General features: G+C 37.0%; 1 protein-coding gene across 8 annotated transcripts in view; it reads left to right on the top strand.

The window, feature by feature from the left end:
- Positions 1 to 13,097, top strand: part of ARFIP1 (ADP ribosylation factor interacting protein 1) — a 40,366-nt gene extending 27,269 nt beyond the window's left edge. For 7 of the 8 annotated variants that reach the window (XM_068187277.1, XM_068187272.1, XM_068187276.1 and 4 more), the window contains 3 exons: positions 1,845 to 2,002; positions 3,871 to 4,045; positions 11,509 to 13,097. In XM_068187277.1, coding sequence (XP_068043378.1) covers positions 1,845 to 2,002; positions 3,871 to 4,045; positions 11,509 to 11,664 — 489 coding nt within the window. In that variant the 3' untranslated portion in view covers positions 11,665 to 13,097. Of the gene's footprint in view, positions 1 to 1,844; positions 2,003 to 3,870; positions 4,046 to 5,272; positions 5,414 to 11,508 lie in introns of those variants that run through there. The other variant, XM_068187274.1, reaches the window with a different exon arrangement.

The raw sequence follows: 13,097 nt of genomic DNA, 5'->3' as shown, positions 1-13,097 counted from the left end.
AATAAAATTAAAAAGCCACCTAAATCTCAAGGTAATACTTTTTCTTTTATACATGATAGCAAAACAAAATTTTACTGTGGTATCTGGTGAGGTATTACTTCATGTGAATGAGTCGCTGTTTCTCTTTTGGATACAAAGATAACTGCTGGTTCCAGGCTCATGTGCCTCTAATTATACAGGCAGATGAATCCCAATTTTAATTGACCTGAGCCTAGAATATGAACTGAATGTAAACTCCAGATGTAGAAAGGATTTCCTCTGTGTTTCATAAGAGGTATCTGCAGAGGTCATGGACAAAACTGAAAAGTTTGTATGAAACTGTGAGCCACTGGAAGGACATGATTGTTGGTTAGCATATTCCTTAGTACTCCAGGCCACTGCAGACCAGTCCTTCTTACCTCCCTCTTTGAACTGATAGTGTTTTCATTTGGGTCTGGGATGAGAGGACCAGCTGGAGAACTAATTGCAGTCTTGCCTGCAGGAGAAAAAATAGATGGGACTAAGCTGCTGCAAGGGGTAGTTCTACTGCTGTTGTCTCTGCCAGCATGCTGCTGTTTCTTCTCTGTGCTAGCACTCGTGTTAGCTGTGTAGCTGGCAACATTAGAGCAAAGCCAGCTAGAAAGTACTTGTTTTGGGTTTTTTTCCCAGCAAAATCTGTAGCAATTCAGCCAAATGCTTTTGCTGCCCAAGCAGCTGTACAAAGCAAAGATGACAGATCTTTAGCAGCGCTTACAGGCCTTAGCTCATAAAAACTTGCCGTAATTTCTCTTCCTTTTTTCTTCTCCTTCAATTGCTCACTTCCACTGCACCTTCTTTTCTAGAGGATTCTTCCCTTGCGATTGCCCATTACCTATTACCCTTACTGTCATGAACTTGTTAACATGAAATATCATTTGGCTCTGGTGTTCATTTTCTAGAGAGATGAAAGGAAACTGGGAGAATACAGCACTTCTGAGTCAGTTGTTGGCAGTGTGCAAGCCTAAAAAGACCAAAGTTCCAAATATGAACCTATTGTATTTTATAGTCATTACAACCAGGGTTTGTACTCTTTTCTGAGAACTCCCATCTGTAGAATACAGAGATGCTATATGGATGACATATATATAATAATTGGATTCATTTGGCATCCATGCATTAGGAAAATCTTTGCAACCTTGCTCAGCTCACTCTGCTGTTAACAAAGAGACATGGACAAACATGCGTCTAAATCTGACTAAGATGCCTTAGAAATAATTTTGCCCTCGTTCCTTTGAAATTTATGGATCAGCTACATTAAAAATTTTATTTGCTATTCATTATAATGCTCTGCTCTTCAATTATTTACAGCCTATTAAACCATGATAAATGTTGGGGTTTTTTGCAGTGCTTCTTTCCAGAATGTCAGACTAAAACTTAATAGCTAATTAATGCTGTGTGCCCTTGTGAATTTAGTTACATTACTGTATTTAATGTAGCAGTGTCTCTGTTTGTATTAAAGTATTAGCTAGACAACCACAAGAGATGCTGAATTAAAATCCTGCTGAATGGCAATGTGAAGATTGCATTAGCACTTACTTTTAAGTAACATTCAAGATATCAGAGTGCAGAAAAATCACATTATAAAATAGGGTCTAACATCATGTGTGGTAACAAAATCGTAAATTACGTTTTACTGATGTTGGAGACATTCCATAAGAACTGTGAACTAAATATTGTATTGAAATCATATTGGTGTAATCATAATCATACCCAAACAGAAGTGAAAGACCTGCCACATCTGTGTTTGCATTTTTTATATAGTTGCTGATGAATGCTATAATTTCAATTGATCTGCAGCTTTGTTTTCTCTGTTCTTTGTTTTATAGGAGGAGTTTGGCTACAATGCAGACACACAGAAACTTCTAGCTAAAAATGGAGAAACACTTCTTGGGGCTATCAACTTTTTTATTGCCAGTGTGAATACATTGGTGAATAAAACAATTGAGGATACGTTGCTGACTGTGAAACAGTACGAAAGTGCCAGGTAGCTATCCTGTGTCTATCTCTTTTCCTTATGAATTAATCCTCAGGAAGCAGACTCTGTATCAGCTTAGGCCTTGTATTTGAGTGACTAACCTGTCACATAAAAACCTAATAACACAGCTCTCATCTAATGAGGGTTTCTGTTTAACTGTAGATGACTGCACAGATCTTCAAATGTTTTGTACATGTTTCCTTGTAGACTGAATTTTACTTGTTAGCTGTAGGAGTAATTATAGCTGGTTTTTCCCATCTGCTAGGTTAAGGTGGCTTTCTAAGTAGCGTGACAGTGGAAGATTAACACTTTTATCCAGCTGCATTGCAATAGGTAAAATAATCTCTTTGACTGAAAGACATTTAGTCTTGTCCCTCTGATGAACAATGCCTGCAATTCACACTTCGGTTTTTATGCAGAACTTTCAGGCTTGGTCAGAAAGGGGAAAATAAACCAGAAATTTCTCAGTGAGTGAATAATGGCTTTCTTATCCTGGAGAAGGTTACTTTTAGACATGTATATTCTAAAGGGGGGTTCCTTTTTCCTGTCAGGGGCTCGTGGTTCTTTCTGATGAGTGGTTCCATTCTGACTTTCTTTTACTTACCAGGATCAAGTGCATTTCTTTTAATTTGACAAAAGATGTAGTTTATACATATAAATTTTTGTGATATTTGGGATCTTTTAGTTCCGAAATTGCAAACTGCTTAAGTTTTAATATATGGTTCTTGCCTCCTGAAATACCTTCATTACTTTCCCTTTCTGTTCACTAAAGAAATCAAATTTTGCCATTTTAATAAGGCAAATAAATTACAAAGGTTTTTCATTGACATGGCCAGTTCATTTTGCACTGTGAAAATAGGTCGCATTTATTTCTGTGCCTCTTTTTTCCTGTTCCTGGTTGCACTTTAGCATTCATCTGTTCCCCTCTTCTGTCAGCTCTTTATAAGTTTAATCATTTCCTTTTTGGAATTAAGCCATAAATTACATATAAATCCTCAACAGTGGCGGTGAGAATCAGGAAGAGCCCTGTGAATATTACTCCTTTTACCTCTGAAAAGTTTGTATTTTTCTTTTGAGCACTTATACCAACTGAAAATTGTGTTTTAATACCAGTATTTAATCCTGATTTGTTTCCAGTTTAAGAAATGTCTGTAAGAAAGCATGTTTAAAAGGTCCAAAATAGTGTGAATTGTCCCATTAAAATAGGTGGATATGCTAGGTTCCATGATTTGACAACTACAAAAAATATGGAAGGAAGAGTGATGCTTTGGGCAGGGCTGCACCATCTTTTTGCAGTCTGTTTTTCCATAGGACAGACAAGTTCTCAGAAAAGCATTTGTGGAAGAGCTATGAAACTGTCCAATTAATGCATATGGAGCAGCCTGGAGCATGTTGAAAATGCTTTAGGTCAGAGTTTGGTGTAAGTGACCTGTTCCTCAAACATCTGCTTAAAGGGGATGTCATGCTCTTGGTGTGCCTCTTACTCTCAACACAAACTCTCCAGTGAACTGATTCAACAGCAGAAGAATGACCTGAAAAATATTTGCTAGCTTTTTCTGGGTTAGCAGGTTGAGATGTCTCAGGAGAAGCTCTGACTACTGAAGCCTGTACAAAACAGAGGGGCTGAGAGCCTGTGGCTGAGACAGGAACAGAAAAGGGAGGGTGCTTTTTCAGGCAGTTTTGTACAATGTGCTTGATAAATAGGAGGAGGGAGAAAAAAACTTGCCCAGTTTTTTTTTTTTGTTTTGGTTTTTTTTGGGTTATTTTTCACTTAACTCTTTTGTTCATCTTCTGTTGTACTTGGACTTATATGTGAGGTCAGTTTTGAGGCAGTGCCCTTAGATGGTTCTTTTTTCCCTTCCCCTCTTTCTTCTCAGGATTGAATACGATGCTTATCGAACAGACCTGGAAGAGCTGAATCTTGGCCCTCGTGATGCAAACACTCTGCCAAAGATTGAACAATCACAGCAACTGTTTCAAGTGCATAAAGAGAAATATGACAAAATGCGTAATGACGTATCTATCAAATTGAAATTTTTGGAAGAAAATAAGGTAAGCTACTACTTCTCATGTTATGATTAGGAGTTTTGTTCAACAAGTTACTGCTTTCTAGACATATTTTAAGTAGTTACATCTTGAAATATATATTCATTTAGAAGCAGAGCTAGCATGGAAAATAAGCTAAATTTTCTGAATCCTTACTGTATCACTGGGGGACACACTTTAAGAGCAAGCAGCTTTAGAAGTCCCTAATCAAGCTGCTCCAGCTACAAATAGCAAACATTGTGGCAGTAAGTTTCTTTTTGATACAGGAGGTTTCAAGTTTGAAAAACATTACTTTTTTCCAGTTTACCATATTTAATGGTTAAATGAGTTACATAATTACTGAATTAATACATACGTTTGGCAACATTGTCATGGAGGTTATGCACAAAGAAAGCGACAGAACTATGAAGAGATTTCTTCAAAATTAAGCTTTCTTTAAGAATTTGAACTGAGAAGTACTACTTTCTGTAACTAATGCCTTTATAATTTCTTAGTTTAAAACAGAACTCTTGAACTGTTGGTTTGAAGGGTGGGGTTTTTTTTCCATAAGTGTTTATTTCAACCCTGCCATTTCATCCATACTCTCTTAATGATGGAATTCTTACCCTTCTTATTCTACTAGGCAAAGATAAAACTTCCATACAAAACTTTAAAACTGTCCTTTCTTTGATAAATAAGTCCTTTAAAATTGTCTCTAATTAGATGGGAAAATTATGGTCTTTCAAGATCTGATTTTTTGTTCATACACATGGTAAATGAGATGGTTATAGTCATGTGTGGCTATATTTCCCATGCCTTCAGAGGAAGGAAAAGGTGATTAAAACTTACATAGGAGATAGTTGTCAGTTTTTCCAGGGTTAACATTATCAGTGGGTTAACATTTTCAGTATGGGTTGATTAACGTATTTAAAAAATTTAAACACGGGTAACAACAGCCTGTCAAAGAATACATGACTGGCCCCAGATTACAATAGCAAACCGTGCTCCCTGCCTTGAAGGAGGAAACTTTAAAGGAGAAATCATAGGGACAAGTTAAACCAATTAAAATAGATTATTATTTTGTATTCTTGAATATATTATCACATATTCAGTTGCATCAGCCTCTTAGAATAAAGATGGGGCTCAGGGAAGAAACAGGAACCATGAACAACAGATGATAAGAAAAAAATTGAGAAAATAAGCAAACAAATATATGCTTAAAACATAGCTCCTGAGCACTGTTCCTTCATACAGGCATCTGCCTTAGGACTCCCTCGTCTGGAATTACATAGCCATCAAAAGTTGGCTTTGTGATGGACCAGATCATCAGGTGACTAAACTGGTGTTGGCCTGACTTTATTTCTGGTTCTTGCTGAAAAAATTAGAAAATAAAGGGATTGGAAAAAATCATATTGAAATTAATTTTCTTGAAGAAGCTGAAGTCTAATCTAAATGCTGATACTGATTCTTAAATTAGAAAATGCTCCTGAGAGCTGGGTTTTAAAACTATGCTAGGTTGAAAACAGGTATACTGAAGGTGTCTTCCTACTCTTCCTGCCTTTTTTTTTTCTTCTTTTAGTAAGTTATTTGATACCACTACAGTGTACCTCTGTTAAAATGGTTTAATCCATCCAGCTCATATCTGTACAGGAATTCTGATGCTTAAGTTCAAAATAGTTTAAAATAGGACTTACCCTGCTTCCTTGTGGTTTCCATTATCTTCCACTTATCAATTTATATGTATAGGAAGGCTTCAGAACAAAAGCATTTTATTTCCATCTTGTACAAAACACATTTCCATAATTTTTTTTAAACTAAATTAGACAGTTTATGGAACACTGAAAAAGTTGTCTTCCTAGTGACAGTCTTGAACTAGACCAAGCATCCTGTTAGCAGTCACAGCCTACAAATTGTTTCTGGAAAAGATTGTTTTTTCCTTCCTGCCTTTTAGATTAATACAGTAGGGAATCTCACATGCCTAAGCCTTTTTATCAGTGGTTGACATTTCTCAGTTTTGACACTAGAGATGTAAAAATATTTACTAAAGGGTGTGTGTAATTTTGTTCCCAAATGAGCTATAGAAAGGACTTCCTTTACACTTAAATACTGGCTTAAATATAATTATCTCCTGAGAGCTTTTCTGAGGTAAGCTTTATTTTTTTCTGTTTATTGTGTAAGATGACATTTTGTCATCATGGCAATAGTTTGAAGGGAGTGAAGGAAGTAGCTTACCCTGTAGTGTAGGAGTAGCAGGTAAGATGGCTTGTGCCTGCCTTGGAGAAGAAGGGCATAAATTGATGGAGAAGCAGTGGAAAGGGAAAGCGAGGTGTTGCTGTTTTCATCAGGGTCCCTGCTCTGAGGCACGGAGCAGCAGTGTTTGAACCTTGCTTTGCAGTGGCCCTGGGGACAGAAGAGCTCAGTCTGTGGTTTTCCAATCTTTTGTTTCCTGTGGCTGAGAGTGCTGGCACAGAAGCATTGCCTTTTACACTTCCGCTGCCTTTCTACCAAAAAAAGAAAAAAGTGTAAGAAGGGAGCAGGATTAGCAGCAATTCTGTGCTGTCTGCTCTTGGTGGTGTATTTCTGTAAAGGACTTGTTCTCAGCATAAAGTGAGCATTCAACTTTTTATAGTGGCTGTAGGTGAACAGAACTTTGTTTTCTGAGCAAATACACTCATACTCATCCCTTGATGAGAAACTGTTTTAAAGAGAATAGCTACTGGAGGAAAAAGAGTATTTGATATTCCAGGAGGAGCAGAAAGAGAGATCAGGAGAATCTTTGCAGAGTTCCCGTGTAACACTGGTTGGTAGGACTGAGATGGGTCCCAGTGTGGCTGTCTGATAACATTTCTTAATTAAGTGCAGAGATCAGATATAGAACAGAATAAACCTGAAACTACTTTTTAGTTCAGGTTTTCCCTGTTCTTGCTGTTCATGGCAGCATAAATCCATTGGTTCAGTCAGGAGCAGTTCAGCTATCAGCAGTATGCTCCTAGTAAATGGTGCTGCAAAGAACCTCTGGAGCCAGTTTAACTGGCTGGTGGGCTCCAGTTGGTCTGTGTTGCTGTGAATGTCACCTAAGAACCCATAATCTAGGTGGCCCTATCTAGGTTTTCCCTATATGGGGAAAAAGCATCACATGGTTGCAGTCTCTTTGTGTCTGTTCTCCTCAGTTCATTTGCTAATATTTCAATTAAAAGCCCTCAAAGGCTCAGAGAGTTGCATTTACAGTAAAGCTGGAATTGCAAGTTTCTGTCTGTAAAACAAAGATAAATAAGATTTCCACTGATTTTTATTACAGCATTTGATCTTGAAGTTAGAACTCATTTTTCTTAATGCTGATACAAAGTTTTATTGGTGCCATCCCTAGCTGGCAGAGTTCTGTAGAAGTTTGTAGCATTTGTAAATGACTATAATAATAGTTGCATTAAAATCTGCATCTTACAAATAGTTAATTTTTTAAAAATAAGGATGATGTCCTGTTTTTAGCTCAAAGATTTTTGTCATTTCTGAAAACAGTTTTAGAAGGTTTTGTCCTTTTGAGAAAAAAAACCCTGTTACTCTTGGATGCACTTGAAAAATGTCAAATACAATTTTGTGTAGAGAAAGAAATTGACTGCACTTCTGTGAACTGTACTTCAGGAGTTTGATTCTTAAATGCTTGCTTCTACAAATGAAAGTGGTCTGCAGTCCAGTGGAGACCCAGATGACGAAAGTGTTTAAATTGAAGTACCTTCAAATTAAGATAACTAGGAGAAGGGATTGTGTTGGTTGTGGGGAGGTACAGAATCACAGATAGACTCGAAGGGGTATTGTCTTTTTGGTTGTTGAGATGGCTGAAACAGGCTGAATGAGGAGGGTGTAAAGAAATATGCACTTACTGTTCCACAGAAAGTACAGTGTTCAGAGGGAGGTGGGGAAAGACAACAATATTTAGAAAGAGCTGAAATGTTAAGAGCATCCATGTGAAAAATCAAATCCAACCTATAGTATCTTGTGTATATGACACTTAAGTCTCCTGTATAGGATGTGTCTACATCTAGGTTTTTATGCTTATCCACAAAGTTCAGTTTTGTTTTGCGATACATGTGCCACTTGTATTATGAAGTGCTTACTCTGCTTATAATTAGAAACAAATAGGTATATGTAGTTAATTAACAAGGAACAAAGATTTTAACTGTTGTTCATCTGTAAAGCGTGATGGCTTTTTGACAGCTATGTTAGTCATACTCTGGAACCTGTATTTTAGCTGTATTTTAGCAGCATACCATTAGCATTCTTTGACTGAGGCAAATCTTCAAACACTCCTTTCCTAGAATCAGTACTGCAGCTTGGTGATCAAGAGTTGGCCTTTACTGCTTTAATCTGACAATTTTTTCAAGGCTTTGATGCAAAAAAAAAAAAAAAAAAAAAAAAGTGATCCCTTCATCCCTCCCCTTTCCCCCCATTGCCTTCTCTCTAGTGTTTGTGAGAGTGTTTTTGCAGCTGTGTAGAGAATCAGATTGGGGAACTGATCCAGGTTAAAGCAGATACATTATTGTCTGCTTAATTTTAATCTAGATCTCTTCTCTGATCCAACTGACTGCATATCTGCATGAATGGTTTGCCAACAAAGGGCTAAGGTGAAATACAGTGTGGAAGTTGCAATCAGTGACTGGATGTGGGAGTGGGTAAGATACTTACCCATTCCCCATGCTAGAGCGAGATTCTTTCATGGAAAAATTGCTACATTTGAACTTAGTTTTAAATGAATAGTTGGGCTCCAATCCTTAGCTGTGGTTGCAGATAGTTTTGCTGTGGACATAGGGTGTTCTGAGGTGTAACAGCGTTTTTTCTCTTTGCTGGCTGCTGTCTTTGTACAGTGTCAGTTTAAGTGGTCTTTTTCTAGAAAAACTTGTAAAGTTACTTGAATGAAGCTATGGAAAAGAAGATCCCACCATCACTTTTGGGATTCACTTAACAATCAGCTTCTGAAGGAGGAGAGTAGAAGTTCTAAGACTTTGAACCTCTGGAACCAGTTTGATAATAATCATGAAAATTAAACCACAATGATCTAGGGGATAGAACCTCATACAATGAGGTAGCTTTAGTAGTTCAAAAAACACCTCCAAAACAAACCATATTTTTTCAGTCCAAAATATCTGCCTCTACACTGTCAGGTCCTGCCTCTCTCTCTCTGTGTGTGTGTGTGTGTATGTGTACACATCTTTGAGCCTAGGCCTGACTGAATTTTTTAAATTATCAGAAGATTTTTGGGGCAGTTCACAGAAGGTTTATGTTAAAAGCTACCTTAACAAAATACCAAATGTAGTCTCAGACTGATGAACTAGGGCTGGGAGAGGAGGTTTGTTACCCCTGTTTTGAGTTCCTCTAAACTGTATGAGTAAAACTCTTGTAGCATTTTAATAATATGCTATAACAGTGAGTGTACTTCTCTGTAGAATTCCTGGCTTGGATTGCATGAGGTCTTGTATGCCAGTGACGAAAGAATCTGGTCAAGAAAAGCACTGTGCTTTCTATCTAAACTTTTAAAAGCAAGTCCTTCATGTTGTTATGACATTTTCCACTTACAAAGTGTAATATTTTGGTAATTAACATTTTTATAGATGAAAAATCTATATGTTTATATACCTGTCTACCCACACAAACTGAAGAAGAGGCCATCTTTTATGACTCAAAAAATAGGTTGAGCTCTGTTTGAACAAGTGTAGTTAGCTAAATCTTGTCTCCTAGATGTTAAAATGTCTGTATGTGATAAATTCTGTAAATTCTTTTTTAAACTAAAAAAAAAGTCGTCTAAAGGTATGATGGGGAATTCCTTTCTAACCATTCACACCCCTCATGTAATTTCTTTATTCCTTTTGGTGGAATAAAGTATCATTTTACACTATTAATGAGACAAAAAGCCTTTTCTTTGGCATGTATTTGCATAAATTAAGCTAAATTATTAGGGGAAACATAGGGAGGAAACATAGGGATTCCAGTTTTCAGATTGTCAGAGCAACTTAGATGAAAATTTGGGCCAGCAAAGAAGAGGTTATCACTTAATTTTTTAATTGAGTCTGCTATTCAGTTAAAAAAAAAAAAAGAGTGATATAATCAGAAATTTTAACTTTGTGCAGAACTTTTATATATTCCTGCAGGGATATACACACACACATGCTCAGCCCTTTATTCTCAATGAATTTTTAAAATATATTTATTACATTTCTGAGTAAATGTTGCACTCTTCAGGTGTCATAGCGTGTCAAATATAATGGTGGGGGGTTTAATTAGAAATCTTTCATTAAATGAAGACAATAAAGTGTTTCTGTATTGAGTTACATGCATTTCGGAGAAGCACAGTAGCCAATAACAAATAACCTGTTAAAACAAGCATGGCCCACTGGTAGGCATAGGCCAAACCTGGCCCAAAGTCAGTTTTGATTCCCAGCATGACAGAAGTAGACTGTCCCTTCTGGATTGTGCTGAGAGACAAGACAGTGATCTAAAATTTGAGTAGAGAAAACTTAATCTTTTACCTCCCACATCTTCCCTTGGGGCTCATTCAGCCACCTTGTTCCTCTCTTCCCTTCTATGTTGGCTGCCTGCTGCTGGGCTCTCAGCCTTGTAGGCTGGAAACATGTACAGGGCCACCACTGTGGGGATGTGGGGTCTGACGCAAGAGTAAGGTGGTGCTGGGCTGAGAGTACACTCAGGAACAAAAAGGGTTTGGCTGCAGGAGAAACTGGACAAATGCCTTTCAGCATACTGCTGTCCATTCACTTCAGGTTTCCTGGTGTACTAGGATGGAAGTGTAACATTTGCTTAACTTTGACTTCATCAGTGGGGCTGCAGCTTGTTATCATAGAGAAAAACAGTGGTGCCCTCCAGCTGCCATTGTGCTCTTCTGCCCAGATTTTGGTTGCTGCTGTGACAGGTGTATTTCATGACTACTTTTCACAAATCATAGAGTCAAGATATTGACAAAGTCTGTAAATAATCCTGTGTTACAGGAGATGGGCAAGAAATATTGGTGGGAGAAGGACATCAGTTTAATTAGATTTAGGTGTCTATGAGCTGGAAAGCAGCAACTCTCTGCAACGGGGGGCAATGCAGGAACTGTATACTCAGATAATGCCCTTGCAATGTACTGTTTCAGGGAGGTAGGTCCATTTGGCCTGCAGGCACGTATCTTAGAGGTTTGGCATCTCATTTCAAGGCATCAAGTGCTTGTAATCAAGTGTTTGATATTTGATAACATTATGCTGTTTAGTGAATTGTGTTTGCTCTGTGCATGCTGAGTTGGTATTGGCCGTTAAACACACTTTATGAAAACTCTGAATCACTTTAATGTTAAAGAAATTCATATTTGCATTTCATATCTGTATTTTTAAGCTTTTGTTAAATAAATCTATAGGAAGTCTGAACATTTCAAATACACTAATTTCTTTATAACTGTGATGATGTTAACATCAGCCTCCTCCTCTTAATGTCTCTCTCCTTGCCTGCAGGTGAAGGTATTGCACAATCAGCTTGTTCTGTTCCACAATGCCATTGCGGCGTACTTTGCTGGCAATCAAAAGCAGCTTGAACAGACACTTAAACAGTTCCACATCAAATTGAAAACTCCTGGAGCAGATGCCCCATCTTGGCTTGAAGAACAGTAATCAGATCATAGAAGAGGACCCAATATTAACCTAAAATCCTTTAAATCTGAGAATAATTAAGGGTTAGGGATGAAGGACTGTTGTAGTGATTCTTGAACGGACAGCTTTAAATTTTTCCCCTTTTATAATACTGTAAAACTGAATTTGATAGGAAAGTGGGTGACTTTAAGGTAACCAAACATAATTTCTGTAATTTCCAATATAGAGCACTCCTTTTGTAAGTAAAGGTTGGTGGTTATTTCTGTAATTGGGATGGGGGCAGGGGGAAGAGGGAGGGGAAACAAAACTATTATAGATTTGCACTGACAAATGATGCTTGTGATTTCTGGTATTTTGGTGGCTAGTCAAAATATTTGCAAATGGAGGTTTACATGATTTTTACCAACATCTTGTATTTTATAGATGAATATAGAAAACATCTTTAGTAATTTTCATATGACTTTTAAAAAAAGGAGAAAGTTAAAAGACTATTTTGCAGATGGATACTATAAGGCCTATATGTGATATCTGCATACAAGGCAACAGTAGCAGATGGCTCATTGACAAGTGGAATTGCAGCAAATGCCTTTTTTAAAAATGTACCTTTCCATCAAAGGGTTAAAAAACAAAAAAACACTAAAGCAAGAATCACTGTCAGTCTGAGGCTTCTGAGCACACGTTTTTGCTTTGCACCAAGTGGTTTGCTGAGTGAGGCCAACCATTAAATGTACTAATTTCATTTCAAATATTTCTTTCTCTCTGAAACAAATGCCGTACTAGCCTTAAATCACAGGTATGTGCCTTTTTATAAGATAATATTTTCCACCAGTGTACATAATCTAAGAACCCTTTCATGTAATAGTTTGTCAGTTCCCAGCAAGGGGAAGACGCCTGTGTAAATGCTGTGTCATTGTACACTTAGAGCAAGTTAAAGCTTTAGTTAAACTTCATGGGCAGGTATGATTTTGTGAGTATGTTTTTTCTGTTTAATTGAAGAGCATACTTCGATAATGGGAGTAAAATGGAGGACACATTTTTAATTTCTTCATCATTTCTGTAGTCCTTAAATGTAAAATTATATGTCAATTTTATCATAGACATTTTAAATGCAATATATTGGAGTCCTCATTTGCACATGTTATGTTGCTTTATGTTATGTTAAGTAAAATGAAATACTTCAAATATGTTATTTACAATGGTGTGGATTGTATGATTTATGTACTGTACGTTCAAACGCCTTTCAGCTGACATTTCTTAAAGTTTTCAGTGTTTAACACAACTGTAATGTAACTGTAAATCAAACTTTTTAATCATTCCTCATTAAATTCTTGGCCTGACAGAGCCTTCTTTATGTTTTTGTTCTGTCAGAATCTCTTGTAATAGCTCAGTTATGTTCCCTAGAATGTATATCCTATGTGAATTTTGTATTCATATTAAACATGTTTGCAGTCAAA

Source organism: Anomalospiza imberbis, chromosome 4, assembly GCF_031753505.1.
Source record: "Anomalospiza imberbis isolate Cuckoo-Finch-1a 21T00152 chromosome 4, ASM3175350v1, whole genome shotgun sequence".
NCBI classification, from domain to species: Eukaryota; Metazoa; Chordata; class Aves; order Passeriformes; family Viduidae; genus Anomalospiza; species Anomalospiza imberbis.
The sequence above is the reverse complement of the archived record's forward strand: the minus strand, read 5'-3'. Positions and strand labels throughout refer to the sequence as shown.